The sequence below is a fragment of the Brachyhypopomus gauderio genome, chromosome 10, assembly GCF_052324685.1.
Source record: "Brachyhypopomus gauderio isolate BG-103 chromosome 10, BGAUD_0.2, whole genome shotgun sequence".
NCBI classification, from domain to species: Eukaryota; Metazoa; Chordata; class Actinopteri; order Gymnotiformes; family Hypopomidae; genus Brachyhypopomus; species Brachyhypopomus gauderio.
The window spans coordinates 9473488-9490319 of NC_135220.1; the positions used below are offsets into that span (position 1 = coordinate 9473488).

The following is a 16832-nucleotide window of genomic DNA, read 5'->3' on the forward strand; positions in this document are numbered from 1 at the left end:
CATGGCTGCCAAAGAGCCTTTAGCTTTGCTTAGCTTATCTGCTTCCTCCAACCTTGATAATAATGAGATTGCAGGAATCACAAGGACATCAGCGCTCAGCTGTAGTAACTCAGTAGTGGCGTATCTGGGCTATTGGCTTACATCTGCAATGATTTTACCTTGAAAATAAAGTGCTGCTTGACCGTTGGTCACAGAATGCAGTGTACCTTCCAGGACACGGGGTGCTCTGCCTGTGTGGATATCCCTATAAGACATTCTTAAAGATTTAGTTGAAGTGGACACAGTGTGAATGAGAATTGTCATTAATTATTTTAGCCTTGAAATGTCATTGGTGTGAAACATAGTTTACTTTTCCTTCTTTTGTAACACACACACACACGCACACACACACATGCATGGAGCAGAGACACACACACCCAAATACATCCCCACTGCTCAGGAGACATGCCGCCTAAATGCTAATCATTATTTCCCCTGGTACCACAATTCCCGCACTGCAGGGCCATTATCCTCTCATATTGACTGTTTGTCTTTTTTCTGTGACCTCTGGGAAAAGCTCAATGCTGAGCAGCTAAATTTAGATCCTGTGCTTCCGGGATGAAGGTGGGCCACTACATTGTGGTGTCATATGTTGCACTGCCTACATTTCTGCTCCACAGTAAAGTTATACCACCATGAGCATGAAGCTTGTCACAGGAGATCACCTGACGGTGTGGAGAATATTGGATTTCATCAGGAGTCGTTAATTCATGCCAGATGTTAATTCAGGAGATCTGATCAGACTTGTTCTTTCAGAACAACAGCACCAGTGGTTTGTGCTCTTTATGTGAGACCCAGGCTGCACAGTCTGCACAGGCTGCACAGGCTGCACATGCTGCTCTGGGCTGGTTTCTGTAAGCTAGACACACTTGGTGTTGTGTGATCAGCGGGGACGGAGGGCAAAGGTAAAGTGAACACTGAGGAGGATAAAAATTAAACAATAACAAAAGATGCTTGGCTTATGTGAAACATAAGCGCTGGTTTGTAATGATATCATCAGTCAATATCAGTCTTCTCACACTACAGAATACTAATAGAAGTGCAAAAAGTAAACCTTTTCATTCAGTAGGAATACATAGAGGAGAGCATAGGAGAAACACTTAAAGAGCTGTTCAAGGGAAGGTCCTCTAAAGGGTTTTCACTACAGTGCAAGGTCAATGAGAAGTTTCTGGCCTAATGGGTCTTTGTGCGTAAAAAAGACTCTTTACTAACAGGAACGAAGGCCAGAGGAAAAAAGAACCACATCAGGTCACCCAAGCCTGCATTTCAGAACAGAAAAACCCAACCGCTACACTGCAGCTGTCTGTCCACAAGAAGATGAGGCAATAGAAAGAGATCACCAGCATGCCTGTCATCCCTACCTGAAACTACTTCAGAGTGGGAAAGAACAGTCAGCACCCTGGACAGCACCCTTCCAGCCCTCTGATGGACACAGTGCTGATGAGTGTTTCTGATTTAGCTGTGATGGTCGGGCAGTGTTCTCCACGAGGCTGAGCTGAAGCCTCTAAACCTGACAGGTTTTAGCTGCGAACATGATATTAAATACAGAACCATTTTCAGATGTGGTGGGAAGAGAAAACTGTCACAGCCAAAAATGGAGGTTTTGACTCACATTTACCTTCTCCATTGCCAGTTTGGCAGGGCCCATGTGAGTTGTTGGTTTCAAATAAAATCCCTAAGCCATGTTTCCCTACGTCACGTCTCAGCTCTGCCACTTGGGGGCAGACTTGATACACACATAGACTTCATAATCCAAAACCAAATAGCTCTTTAAATCAAAATAATAATAAACAAACAAAAATAAATAAACACAGCTCACAATATTACCACAGGTCATTTGCACAAAGAAATGAGCAACAACTTGACCTACTTTATTATGACTATAAACAGTATATGTGTCTAGTCTTATTTAAAAACAGGACTTGAAAGGTTCACCTTGTAATATTCACCTTGGATGTTTAAAGGTCTTAAACACACAGTGGGTATGTTCTACGCAACTGATACACACCCAACAGTGATCATGAATGAGTGGCTGGTGCATACCTGTCATTTGTGGCTTTAATGTGTTTAATGTGTTGGTGTAGCTCAGTGTATGTAAAGTGTATTTAAAGGATAGTGTATGTAATTTATGGACCTTTAAGACATTTTAGATGAAGAGCTGATTTGATATGACCCTGTATCATAATTTTTTGATTGGGTTCATGTCTGCATGACTGAGGTTGTGAGCAGGAACAGGTGCTGTGTCATCTTGATTGTTTGCCAGAGATTTTTTTTCACCAGAGTGACTCAGAGACTCTAGAGGTGAAGAATACGGCAGTAAAGCTGATACCCACAACAGAGTTCTGAATTAAAAAGACATGGGGCGGTGATTATTTTGGCTGGCTGATTTCCTGTGATTTCTACCCCAAAGCACGCATTCAGCCCTAGATTGCTATGCGCCGTGATATGTCTCTGGCAAACACAGGGTTGTGTAACGCTCCCATTCTGTGGGCGGAGTCATGGTAATCCAGTGGGACAGCCCTGCTGAGTTGATGAGCATGAGAAACGGTTCTGGGTGAGGCTGGGTGCAAGTGCACATGTTGTCCCTCACAGGCACCTGTAGTGGCTGCCGTCTCTCTCGTTTCCTCTGCTCCTCCAGGATGAGCAGAATAAAAAATCCCAGTTTTTATTTAGCAATGTTAATTCTATCCTTATATTGTCTAGGAGGTATATCATGCAATCTGAATCTGGAAACCTTTGATCAATGATGTTTCTTATCAGAAAGATGCAGTCATAATGGATAATGTAATTGTTACCTACAGTGACTGCAAATATTTGCTGCTACTCTGAAATATCTCTTATTCACACCAGCTATCTTTGTTGTCACCTTTACTCACGGTTTTTTCCACCTTCCCATATTTAGAACTGCAGATTCTTCTGAGATTATATCGGATGGAGCAGCACTGTCATGTCTGACATGAGCCTCCATCTACCTCCTAATGCCCGAAGGCAGAGCCAACGTCTTCATACTTCTGCTTGGATTAGAAGTTCCAGTTCCATGGCACCTTGCAGCAGGGGTGCAGGTTCTGACACCGTGGCTCCTTTGATGGTTGCTTGATGTGATTCTGCCATGTTCTGCTGTCCAGCTAAAAGAAGCCCAACTATTGGCATCAGCAGTGTTGTGATGGTACGGCTGATCCAGCTGGATACAATGCAGCATGATTATAAATTATATAGATAGATTATATATATATAGATTATAAAGTCCTCCCTCCTCAGCATTTCAACAGTATTCACACTTAGGGAAGCAGCGGTTACAGTGTTTTAAACACGTGATCACTACGAAGTATCTGCTTATCTGCAGCTACAGTAATGATGGGTGAACTCTGAACAATGTGTTGCCCAAACTCATCATCTATGAGAAGGTGTTTCAGTTTCTCTGAGAACTCAACGTCCCGCTGCAGCCAGTGCTGTTTCGATGAGGTGTTTCTTCTTTCTGAATAGTAAGTGCTCCTTTAATTACCTGCCAAACTCTGGCACTGACAGCAGATTTGCCTGAGTGGAATGCAATTCCGCCCACAGCTCTGCCACTCCAGTACGCCCCTTCACTCCTGTAGGAATCAGAGAGAAATGCACATGGTAGCGCTCTCTCTCTGTCTCCCTCTCTCTCTCTCTCTCTCTCTCTCTCTCTCTCTCTCTCTCTCTCTCTCTCTCTCTCTCTCTCTCTCTCTCTCTCCCTCTCTCCCTCTCTCTCTCTCTCTGTGTCTCTCTCTCTCTGTCTCTCTCTCTCGCTCTGTCTCTCTCTCTCCCGCTCTCTCTCTCTCCCTCTCTCTCTCTCCCTCTCTCTCTCTCTGTTTCTCTCTCCCTCTCTCTCTCTCTCTCTCTCTCCTTCTCTCTCACAGCAGTATGCTAATAGGCCATTGAGCTCTGCTTAGATGGAATAAGGTCACTACACTTGTTTTTCATATGACATCACCTAGAAAATATGCATGAAAGCAGCAGTTTATTAAGCAGATTGAATTAAGTGAAACCTGTGGCCGCGGTCGGGTGCGCATGTGAGGCTCAAAGCAGGCACTGAAGGTGAGCAGCTGATCTGGAATGCTAATAACCTTTGGCTTTGGTCCATCATAAGAACACAGCCTCTGAAAATATATTTATCTAAGCCTGGAAAATTATGGGAGCATTTTATTTTAATTGAAATACCTTTAATTGAGAAGCAGGTATAATCTCTGAAATACCCAGATTACTGGGTGGCAGAGAGAACAGGTCAAGCTTTGTTCCAAGGCGCAGTTTCTATAATTAGTTTTTTCACTGATTGTGTTGCTTACAAAGTCTTTGCAGTACAACAGTACCCACACCCACCCTGTATGTGGTAAAGACACAGTGTTCAATGTGAAATTCGCTTATGTTCAAAGCAGTTGTTTAAGTCATCATGTTCTTTCCACGGGGTTCTAAGATTCTGGGAGTGTAGATCAGTATTTTCTCCTTAAGTTTCCTAACTTAATTGCTGCCATAGCAACAACTGACAACACAGATATGTGATTAATGCAGTGTTCATTAACATAAACACACAAACACAAATTTGCCCTCCAAATACACAGTACAAGACACCTGGGAGTTTGAGGGTACAGTGCAGTGTTTTTGCTGTTCCTAGGATTGCACTCTTCTGTACTGAGACTGATAACGTAATTTCTGGGATCTGTAGGAGTCACTCCTCCAGCATAAGGGTCAGGGCTGCAGGTGCCACAATGACCAGTGGAACAATCTTGGTGTGACCATTTTGTGTTTTCTCCATTTCTTCTTTTAGATACTTCTCCAGATACTTGCTACATCTACCTGCTGTTTTCAGGTGCAACCATGACCTGTGGAACAATCTTGGTTTAAACGTTCTGTGTTTTCTGTAGGTTTTTGGGACCTGCTACATCTATCACCGCTGCTGTTTTCTGCTGTCACGTCTTGTTGATTTGCCACTAGTTCTTTGTCTTTCTGGAGATCCCACAGCATCTTTCCATGTTCTTCTCCACCACTCTTTGTGGATCCTCTCATCTGGACTTGAAGGTGTTCTTGCATGCATTCTTGTATATGGTGAACTTGACCGAATATTATGTTATCCACCCCTGCTGTCTGTTGGTGGTACATTCCAGATAGAGGGTCATACTGCCATGGTGCCACCCCTGCTGTCTGTTTGTGGTACGTTCCATGGAGGAGCTCACCCCCCCCCCCCCCCCCCCCCCCCCCCTCCATCCCTTTCCAGCTGGCATGCACTCTTTGGATTTTGGGTGGAGTGCCCTATTGGTGGAAAAGAATGATCTGGTCTTGATGTCAACAGCATCTAGTTGTTCTCTTGACCAGGTTGCTGTGCATGCTGGGTATCTGATGACTAGCAAACTCACTGTAATGTTCCCATTCAGCATGATGTCCTGCTTCACACCGTAGAGCTACTTTAATGTTGTTCTCATTTCAGTCTCGTGGTTCCTGCACGGTTGGAGAATCCTCATGTATTAGTTACTCATGTATCATGTATTACTGTCCTAGTACAAGTTTAGTTCCCTCTGTCCTGATCACCTTTCTACTTTTTAACACCAGCAGAATGGAAGTCTCTAGCAGAACACCACACACACACCTGCTCTTAGCAGCCGAGACTCCGTCGACATTTTTCATGGGCAGGACAAAAACTGAACAATAGAAGATGGAAAACCATTGCCTGGTCTGAGGAGTCACAAAATTTGGACATTAGTTAGAAATGAGCTTAAACAACATCAAAGCATGGATTGATCCTGCCTTCTATCAACAGTTCAGGTTCAGTTCAGTATTTTTGCAGTATTTGTGTATTTTGTTGGCTATTTCTAGCCAGATTATGTGCTGGAAAGCTCAAATGTCATACAGCTCAAATGTCATGCAGCTCAAATCATATCAGACTGGTTTCTTGAACATGACAGTGAGTTCACTGTCTGCCACAGTCACCAGATCTCAATTTAGTAGAGCACCTTTGGGATGTGGTGGAACGGGAGATTCGCATCATGGATGTGCAGCTGACAAATCTGCAACAACTGTGTGATGCTATCATGCCAATATGGACCAAAACGTTTCCAGTACCTTGTTGAATTTATACCACGAACATTTAAGGCAGTTCTGAAGGCAAAAGGGGGTCCAACCCACTGGTAGCATGATGAACCTAATGAAGTGGCTGGTGAGGGTGCATATGCGTTCTTACTAATGAGTTAAACTCTCTGATTAAAGGTGAGCATTATAGTTATAGATTCCCCACTTGCTTTTTTTACTTAAAGCTTTGGTCCTTTATGAGAGGTCTGGGACCTTAAGGGTCCTGCATTGTATCTTAGCTGTTCCCACAACTACAATCTTCTAGCTGGAGATCTCAGATGTTTCTGGCATCTGTCTGGGACTTGTTCACCCAGTTTGAGGGCCACACCCACTATTTACCATGGGAACCACTGTTGTCTTCACCTTCCACATCTTCTCCAGTTCTTCTCTCAGTTATTGGGATTTCTCCAGCTTTTCATGTTCCTTGATCCTGATGTTCCTGTCACTTGTGATTATTACATTTATCACTGTGGTCCTCTGCTGCTGTTTGTCCATTCACTACTATGTCTGGTTGGGTTCCATCACCCTTTTGTCAGTCATTCTCCACCACCTTCAGGTTGTGATTCACTGTCCTGCTAGCATCTGCTGTTGTGTGCTGGACTCTCTCTCATCTTTACACATCCTGCATCTGGGGTCCTGTCTGCTGTGGGAGATCCAGCCTCTGTTAATCTGGTATTCAGAGCTTGTTCTTGTGCTGCCATGATTTACTCCTCATGCTCCTTGCTGTCTTTCCTCCATGCTGTCGTTCAGTCCTGTCCTGGGAAGGATTTCTCCATATCAGCCACTTCCACCACATCACTGGTACATACTGTACAGGGGTTTTTTCTCCCATGATGCATCCTGTTAATTCCCATCCACCTCAGGTTTCTGCTGTCTCACTTCATCACTTGGCATCACGTTCTCCAGGATGTTGAATGTTTCATCATGGATAGTGACTCTGATGTTCACTAGTCCTCCAGTCCGTGGTCCTCCCTCCTATATCTGATGTACACACACACACACACACACACACACACACACACACACACACACACACACACACACACACACACACACACACACACACACACACACACACTCACCCAGTGAGTTTAAAAAGAATATACTAGTGAGTTGTATTTGTCTGTAGTTTACAGAGCAGAATGACTAATGATGTAAGGAGGACAGAGTCAAGTTAAGAGCAGATAATAGTTTTCTATGAAAAGCTCTCTCTCTAGAGCCGTGTGCAGCTTTGAGGCAACCTTGTCTGGTACACTTGCTCCTCAGAGAACGACACAGCCAGCTCCAGCTACCTAGCAGTGAATGAGAGATACGGAGATACAGGAAGAGAAAGAGAAAGTGAGAGAGAGGGTGGGGAAAGCGAGAGAGACAGGGAGAGTGAGAGATAAAGTTCAGATGAGAGATACATTGAGAGAAAGGGAGAGAAAGAAAAGGAGTGTAAGCTAAGAGGGCAGACCAGAGATTGAGAGAGAGGGAGATTGTGAGCGTGTGTGAGACATTGCGAGCCTTTGAGCGAAGAGTGGATGGATATCACTGAGAATTCACAGTTCATAGGAGGTGACGTCTGAATGGAGGAGCAGGTGTGGGAGAGAACGTTACACTGTAGATTCTTTTCTGAACGAGGCCGGCTGTGGGGGGCTCCTTAAAGACTATCACGGGCTCAGCATATCTGTGGTTAGTAAGAGACCAGAGAGGGAGAGGGTGAGCTCTCTCTCTCTCTCTCTCTCTCTCTCTCTCTCTCTCTCTCTCTCTCTCTCTCTCTCTCTCTCTGTGAAATGTTATACTCGACTAAAGGAGGTTTTCAGCAGAGACCTACGTTCAGGGGTAAGATCATGACATGCCTCTGCTATGCCTGCATTTCTTGAAATTTGGGTAAGAACTGGGACGTTTCTGCTGAAGTTGTTTTGCATGTCTACTGTCCTGTTGCTCTATGAGTTGATGAAGTTGTAGTTTTATCTGTGTGTGATAAATTATGTGAGTGTTCATATGTGTTTGCATGTGTGTGTATTTGTCACACTACAGAATAAGGCATGACCATTGGCATAAAGCTCATGCACTGCTTTGGAGCATGGTCATTCATACTTATATATTAAATCCAAAACCTTATGACATGACTAGAAAAGAAATGGACCTGTTTAATATAGTCTGCTGTTGTCTTCCGCACCGGGGCATGTTTCATTAGCACAGCCTATTGTGATTGTGCAATAAGTGTTAATGGCCGTTAGTGATAGATGGTTCAGGGGTACTAGTGTCATCTGGCAGCACTAACAGTACCACAAATCCGTCCAATATTTCTGTCACTCATACATCAGCCTCATCAGCCACCACCAAGAAAGATCAAGTTCCATTTCCCATAATCCTGAGGGACTGTCCAGAAAGCTGTGGAACAGAAACCTTAATGCTCCGTGTAAGAATGGAGCTCTATATTCATGAACCTCTGCCACTGTTGTCTTGCAGAGACAGATATAATGATGACACCACATGCTGAGGACACTGTTTTGGTGATTTGGGGGAGGTGGTAGGAGTGGGGGGAGGACCTGTCATGCTGTTGCGACGTGTCTTTAGCTCCTGACTCCGCAGGCGGTCCATCTGTTCTTGTGGGCGTCGCCGATATCATTCCTGGCGGTGTCTCACACATGAACGGGTCCCACTCTGAGGTCAGTCGACCGAAGTGCATAATTACACTCCTGCGTTGCGTTGTGTTCTCACGGCCATGCCCATCTCTATGTCCACTGTTCTGATATAGTCATCTGAGGTAATGAGTCACTTCAGGCTGTACTGGGGTGGCGATGGTCATGGTGCCATGTGACTGCGCAGTGGTTTGGTTTCCCAGTACAGATTTGCTCTTTATTAAATGTTGAAATTATCTGTACTGTTTATTCTGCAATAATTTAAAGCAAATTGTATGACATTGAATTCCAGAATAATGACCTCATTATTGCTCCTATTCTATATAGAGGCTTTGTATAAGCAATATGATTCTGTCCTGTGATTGTCAGTTGATATCACATCTCTCCAGATGAATTTTAAGTTGAATTCCACGTCTTGTTTCCTCTCCAGCAATCATGTCGACCAGTTACACTGACCCACTTTCCTTTAATCCGCTGCTTTTGCACTAGCATTCTTGACAGAGTTGGTCTAGTCCTCATGTTTGTCCTATCATTTTTTTTAGAGTCGGATCGAGTTAACTGTTTTTTTCCGTTCATCCGTGGTTGCTGCTCTCATTAGAAGCAACATATTTTTTTAGAAGACCTCATTGCAGTTGCCTGATTGGCTTGTGACCTCGCCAACGTAGAGAGACCAACAGAACATGCAGCTTAGCAAAAGCATTTCAGACAAGACACAAGTGTGGACAGGTTAGTGTGGACAAGTTAAGACAGGTTAGTGTGGACAGGTTAGTATGGACAGGTTAGCTGGTGGAGCAGTGTGGACATGCTAGTGTGGACAAGTTAGGACAGGTTAGTGTGGACAGGTTAGGATAGGTTAGTGTGGACAGGTTAGCTGGTGGAGCAGTGTAGACATGTTAGTGTGGACAGGTTAGAACAGGTTAGTGTGGACAGGTTAGCTGGTGGAGCAGTGTGGACAAGTTAGTGTGGACAGGTTAGGATAGGTTAGTGTGGACAGGTTAGCTGGTGGAGCAGTGTGGACATGTTTGTGTGTGGACAGGTTAGGACAGGTTAGTGTGGACAGGTTAGCTGGTGGAGCAGTGCGGACAGGTTAGTGTGTGGACAGGTTAGGACAGGTTAGTGTGGACAGGTTAGCTGGTGGAGCAGTGTGGACAGGTTATTGTGGACAGGTTAGCTGGTGGAGCAGTGTGGACAGGCTAGGACAGGTTAGTGTGGACACGTTAGGACAGGTTAGTGTGGACACGTTAGTGTGGACACGTTAGGACAGGTTAGTGTGGACAGGTTAGTATGGACAGGTTAGTATGGACAGGTTAGTGTGGACAGGTTAGTGTGGACAGGTTAGTGTGGACACGTTAGGACAGGTTAGTGTGGACACGTTAGTGTGGACAGGTTAGTGTGGACAGGTTAGTGTGGACACGTTAGGACAGGTTAGTATGGACAGGTTAGTGTGGACAGGTTAGGACAGGTTAGTATGGACAGGTTAGTGTGGACACGTTAGGACAGGTTAGTATGGACAGGTTAGTGTGGACAGGTTAGTGTGGACACGTTAGTATGGACAGGTTAGTGTGGACAGGTTAGTGTGGACAGGTTAGCTGGTGTTAGTCAGTGTGCCTCTGATTGCTGACTGGGCTGCAGTCTTAATGTCCTCTCAGTGCCCTCTGGCGGCGTTTGTTCTGGGCACCACTCAAGATGTTTTCATGGAGTGCTAGGGGCCCTAGAGTGTGCCGGCCGGGCCAGGCAAGGACGCTGCTGGCCTCTCCCATGGGGCTGAGAGATGACCCTAAGGTCACAGTTAGAGCCAGAAACAAAGGGCTTATGTTGGCAGAACAGGTCAGACAAGCCGATGGGTTGTGTACATGGGTGAAGCCAATATCTGTTTTGTATATAATGATGTCTAGAAAGCTGTTGTGAACTGTTTCAAAGAGAGATGTGGCTGATCTGTATATCTGAGAGATGTCAATTATGGGTCTGATGTAAAAAAAGGTCTGGCTGTATTAATCATTAATGAACATTTTATGCAAGAAGGAACTCTCACACCTGTAGCACACAGGGATCGAGGCTAAATGCTACGCATACGCATATTATTGGATGGAAGAGCATTGATTAAACGTGAAGGGAGAGTCATTTTAAATGAAAACAGAAAGATGGATCGCAGGCCGAATAGACAAACCTGAAAAAGAAAATTTCTAAACAAAATTCTCAAGCATAGCATAACCTTTAATGATCTAGGATTTCCATCACATTTTGTGTGTGTGTGTGTGTGTGTGTGTGTGTGTGTGTGTGTGTGTGTGTGTGTGTGTGTGTGTGTGTGTGTGTGTGTATACTTGAATATGTATATATTGCATAGGAATTTATTTGGAATCCATTATGTCTACTGCAGTACGTTTTGTATATTTTTACACCAATACAAATCGACCACTTCTACAATTAGACATATGAACTGCCTCTGTGGGGAATCAGTTTTTTCCCCCAATCATTTTTCTCTGTTCTAATCAGTTATGCACCAGTTACACTCACACTTATTCATTATTCATTTAAAATGTTTTATTCAGAAGCACAAACACAAATGGAGCTCATAGGAGTCAAAATAATAACAAAAGCATCCTGGTAAATACAGCTGAAGATGAGAGAGCTAGAGGCTGGGGGGGAGGGGGGGTCTATGGTGTGTGGACGAACCTCTGAACCATCTCTGATTGGAAAGATTACCGGAGGTTTGGAGGACAGGACAGTCCAGTGGTTTTAAGAGGGTCCTTCAGCTGGTTTGATATGAAGCTTTCTGGGCTTGCGTGGGGTGAGAGGCTGTGTTGGAGGAGTAACAGGACAGAGGGCTCCTGCAATCATCCTGATGAATGTTGTTTATTTACCGTGTTGCTTTTTTGGCATTGTAGTCCCTTTATTGCTGCCCCACTATAAAAACTTTAGGTCATGTTATGTCAAATTGTGCTTCTGGACTTTAATGCCCCCACCTATAGTGTTTCATAAGGCTAAAGGACATATGAGGACACACAGGCTGAGCTGGCCTGTTGATTAATGGGCCAATTTTATTACTGTTCTTTGCTAGACTAGAATGTTCTGGAAAAATGTTGTGCTTGTCAATTATAACTGATAAAGTGGTACTTTCTGCAGTAGATATTATTGATATATGGTGGAATTAGCACAGTGTGAAAAAACAGCAGACGGCTCAGCACAGCAGCTCCAGAGAAGATCATGAAGGTCTGTAGATGTGTGGAGAAACCTGACCTACCGTGTCATTACTCATCAAGTTGGAGCTTCATACAGGATACACTTACACTAAAACTTAACTCCACACTTGAAGGAAACTTAACTCCACACTTAAAGGACAGCTTTCTGTCTTCCAGAAAAAACTAGTTTACAGAATTCAATTAAAATATTTCAATAACAAATTAGGTCAATTGAAATGATTAAACTGTTGTTTTAAATGGGTGCATTTGCCAGGGAACATTTACAAAGCTGAAATCTGTAGCTAAAGGTTGTAACAAGAGCGCTCTTCTGTCTGTCTCAAAGTAAATGACACCATCATTACTGATGTAATATTAGCAAAGTAGCAGGATCCTGTTTTCGGTGTTGAATAGTCTCTATCTGAAGTACTATTATTATTAGCACTATTAATAATAATAATAATAATAATAGTAATAATAAAGGAGAGGAGGACCTCCTTTGGAAAGGAGGACCGTGATTGGCTGGCATGGCTCTCAGAGAGAGGGGATCTGCCCCACCCTTTGTGCGAATGGTCATTTGTGTTCTCATGGACTCCCCACTGTCACGGGCGGCTGTGGGATCAGTGGGAACTGAACACTGGAGCAAACATATTCATCATATTATAATACACACGATCACATTAAGGGTTCCTCTTTCTTTAAGTCTGTAACTGAAAAATGCTCAAATTGCATTCATTTTACTAACTAACTCTATGAACTCTACCAACGTTTTGTTGGATGCCATCATTTTTTTTCTATGGATAATTTTACACAATGTGTGTGGGATGAGAATGCACATAGTGGAGACAGGAGGCCCTTGGTGTGAGCTACACCCACACCATCTGAACAATGGAGAGCATATACAGGTTTATGTAAGGCCTTTACGTAACCTTGCTAGGAGGAGAAACTGTCAGAGCAAAATGACCAGAGGCCACGCAGGGATGCAGGGTCACAGAGGAAGTGTATCTCTGGGGGGGGGAGAGAGAGAGAGAGAGAGAGAGAGAGAGAGAGAGAGAGAGAGAGAGAAACCAAAGGAAGAGCTGGAGCAGCATAAGTGTAAAAGTCATGCAGGAACTGAAAAACCCACTGTAGTAAACAATTCTGGTAAAGAGAAACCTGACTTGAATCTGATTTCATGTCTAGTTCCCTTTAAAAAAATGTATTTGAATGTGTTTTAATTCATATTAAAGAATTTGGGATTTATATATAGGAGATAATTCATAATATGATTCATAATATGAATTATGACCTGTAGCATTACATTGAAGCTTGAAACAACACACACACACACACACACACACACACACACACACACACACACACACACACACATATATATATAGCCATAGAGGACTAAAGCCTCTTATGTGCTTTTCACAACATACATATACCAAGACAAGTTGGTGTCATATTATGTAGCAGAAGCACTATTTAAATGTAAATAATAGCTTTTTTTGGATATGTGTGACTGAAAGAAATGCTGGAGTATTAATTTGGTCATGTACACACTGCATCATTTTGCTCAAGATTATCATTTAGCAATCATTAATTTGCATTGCCACCAAGTAGCAAAAAATATTTATGAAAGTGATTATTCATTGTTTTATGTTTTTTTTTTCCTATAAAGTGCACATAGGGTTAGGGTTCATCTCACATTCTTTGTCCTCAAAGGAAATGAAAGTGTGTTCTACAGGTCAGTACCCACACATGTGATGGCCATATTTAGAATAAAGTCGCTTTGACCCATATATACCACAAGATGTCACTACAACTGCAGTGAAGAATCATTGAAAAATAACTTATTCCTGTAAACTGTAGATTTTATAATACATACACACGTAGGAACAGTTTTTATAATACATTTTATAATACATACACACGTAGGGACAGGAAATTGGAGAAATAACTAAAAGAAGCACACACTGTGGACAAATTGGCTTTGTCCGAGATGCTACATACTACATGTTGTATATTGCATACTGCACCCTGTATATACTGTATCCTGGTCCTTGTAGTAGTGTGCAGTACAGTATCTGTGATGTGTCTGAGGTCAGGCGAACATCTGAAGGTTCTGCCCACTTGGCGTACTGGTTTTGGGGTACATAGTACCACATCCGGGCATCTTCCGTGTACTGCAACATTTTTGTGTTTTTTGTTTGATTGCATACTATAAACGGCCCACGTACTTGGGGCCTAATCAGTAGTGAGTATGTAGTGAGCACACCAAGGATTCATTCTAGGGTCTCCGCACTTCTCTGAACTCACTCAGTGTTCCGTACCCATATCAATTTCACACGTAGATCATGAAAGACCTGTAGTATCAGTTTTTGAAGTATTTATTTATTTCTTTAATGTTTGCTCGTAAGTGATAAAGCACGTGTATAAATTTAGTATAATGGCATGGCTGTATAGCTGGATACTGTAACCGTAGCCCAGAATACTACATAAATCAACTAATGTGGCGTTGCTGGTGAGTTAATTACTGTAAGCCTAACTCACTAATTGCGTGATCACCTCCATCACTGAGGTGGTCCGGTCCGGCGGCGCTGTACTGGACCCTTGGGAAGCTCTGAAGATCCAGACGGAACCACGCTGGGGCAGGGCGCGCTTAGATCATTTCAAGCCTCATTATAATAGCACAGAAATCCAAATAAAGGTAATGGAATATTTTGGTATGAAGATGGTTCTTAGATTGGCTTCTGTGTGGTTAAGAAAGGCACATTTTAATATCTGGAATATGTATCCCCCCGTCCGATGCACAGTAGACTCGTCCGGATAGAGGGGAACGGGAGAATCACAGCGGAGCAGAAAAGTCCATTCGAACTGAGCCAGTGTGAATTAAGCGACAGTATTGGGTTTGGTGTCATGCAATGATAAAGGTAGGGGATGTTTTCACTTTAACTTTAAGGTGACGGTCTACGCGTCAGTCATACTATGCTGTTTGGACATCACCCAAAAGCCCATGCGTCTGGGCTTGCACTCTGTACCATTTTAATTAGGTGGCTGGTAGACTAGTTAAGTGTAGCGCACCGTCTTCCCAGCGCATGTCCGAGCTGCAGCGCGAGGCTGAGACTGGCGCGAGCTTGCTGTCACGCGCCGAGATGCGCTTAGGGACGTCACGTGACGGTCCTGTCTGGAACTCAAGCACACCTGACAGAAACTTACGAGACGGGCACAATTCCTGTCAGCGGGCGCAGTTCGCTAATTGCTCAGTTGTTGATTGCCTGATATATTTTGACAGAACTGCTTCCCTGGAGAAGGGATGTTATAAATGGTTTACTCGTTTGTGTGTTTGATAGGCAGGGCTGCATGACCTTCACCTCTCACTCACACATTCACGTACGAAGTTACTGCTGAGTGTTTTGTTTACTTGCCATTTCAAAATTTTGCTGGATAGACACCCCCTCTACCCTCTCTTCCCCTCTCTCCCTTCCCCCTCCCCCTCTCTCCCCCCTTTTCTCTTCCCCTATCCCCCTCTCCTTCTCTCACCATCTCTTTCTCTCCCCCTCTGACCCCTCTCCCCATTTCCCCACTCTCTCCCCTCTCTCTTTCTCCCTCTCTCCCCCTCTCCCTCTCATAGGGGTCAGACAGTGTGTAGTGTGGATACCAGGTGTGTGGATAAACCATCCCTGCCTGTTCTTACATGTTTTGCCCTATCTCACTCCATTAAAGAGTGAACACATTCTTACTGTAATTGATTTTTTGACAGTTGCTTAGATACAGTGTAAATCCACATATGGGTTGAAATATTCTTAGAGCCTTTCATGATTCACACGTTTGCGCATTTGTGAAATGCCTTTCTCCATGATGTCATATTTTCAGCATTAAAAGTGACAGTGAGTGCACACGTCAAAGTTGTGGCTGACCTCCCCCCCAAAGCAGTGAACCATGAGCTGAATTTATGTGTAAGAAGTTTCGGGAAGATGATGTTATTCTTCTGTTCTTGTGCATTGTCATATGAGGCAGCATGTGCATATGTCTGCGCATGAAGTCATGTCATACCTTTGACCTTACTCTGACCTCTAGGGCATGACTGGAGTTCTGTTGAGAACTGCAGTCCGTCTGCAGGGATGGACCTGCCAGAACGAGGAGCTCATAGGAGTCCAAAGATGATCTGAATCTTCTCATTCCAGGATGAAATGGAGCTCTGTCAAGAGACATTCTTTTTTTGACTGCATCTTGTAATATAAAATCTGAAACCTTGCCTCAAATACACCAAGAGGCGATCTAAGCACAGACTGTTGTTTCCTCCTGCCATTACACCAGCTGGGATGCTCTAGACAGCTCTGGGATGAACCTACACTTTTGCTCCAAGAACCGATGCTGGAATATTGTCTCCTGAACAGTCACCCAAGTCTCTCATCAGGGAATTTGTGGACTCTGAGACTGGGAGAGTGGGCGGTCTCTGACCCTTTAACTGCTGCGTTAGCCTGCGGGGTCATGTGTACTTGAACTGGCCGTGGCCATGACCGAGGCCCTGCAGCCACCGACGTTGATCGTTCATGATGGCTCGAGTGGGAGTCGTGACGGAGAGACTCCGCCCCTGGCCGAATCGCCGAGCCCCGCCCTACGGCGCAAGCGCTTCAAGATGCACCGCATGAGGAACGTGCAGAGCGAGAAGGAGGCAGCAGAGGGCGGTTCCCCACGTGGCTCCGCCTCCATCGCCGACAAGGAGTACCTGCAGCTGCCCTCCATCGAGGTGACACCCTCGAGCGACGAGGACGCCGGTGGTTCCTGCGGCTCCACACCGGGCGTCTCCCCCCGTCGCAAACGCTTCCTCTTGCGGAAACTGCTTGGAGGCGGAGACAGGAAGGAGCACAGCAGTGAGAGCAGGTCTGTATGGCCCAGCACGGATTGGGCAAGGGGC

The 16832-nt window shown here is 44.3% G+C and overlaps 1 protein-coding gene across 12 annotated transcripts in view; it reads left to right on the forward strand.

Moving 5' to 3' along the window:
* Positions 1-7550: 7550 nt before the first annotated feature.
* gramd1ba (GRAM domain containing 1Ba) overlaps positions 7551-16832 on the forward strand; it is a 56931-nt gene continuing 47649 nt past the window's right edge. For 10 of the 12 annotated variants that reach the window (XM_077019309.1, XM_077019294.1, XM_077019297.1 and 7 more), the window contains exons 1-2: positions 7551-7992; positions 15992-16798. In XM_077019309.1, coding sequence (XP_076875424.1) covers positions 16431-16798 — 368 coding nt within the window. In that variant the 5' untranslated portion in view covers positions 7551-7992; positions 15992-16430. Of the gene's footprint in view, positions 7993-14749; positions 14845-15991; positions 16799-16832 lie in introns of those variants that run through there. The other 2 variants (XM_077019295.1, XM_077019302.1) reach the window with 2 other exon arrangements.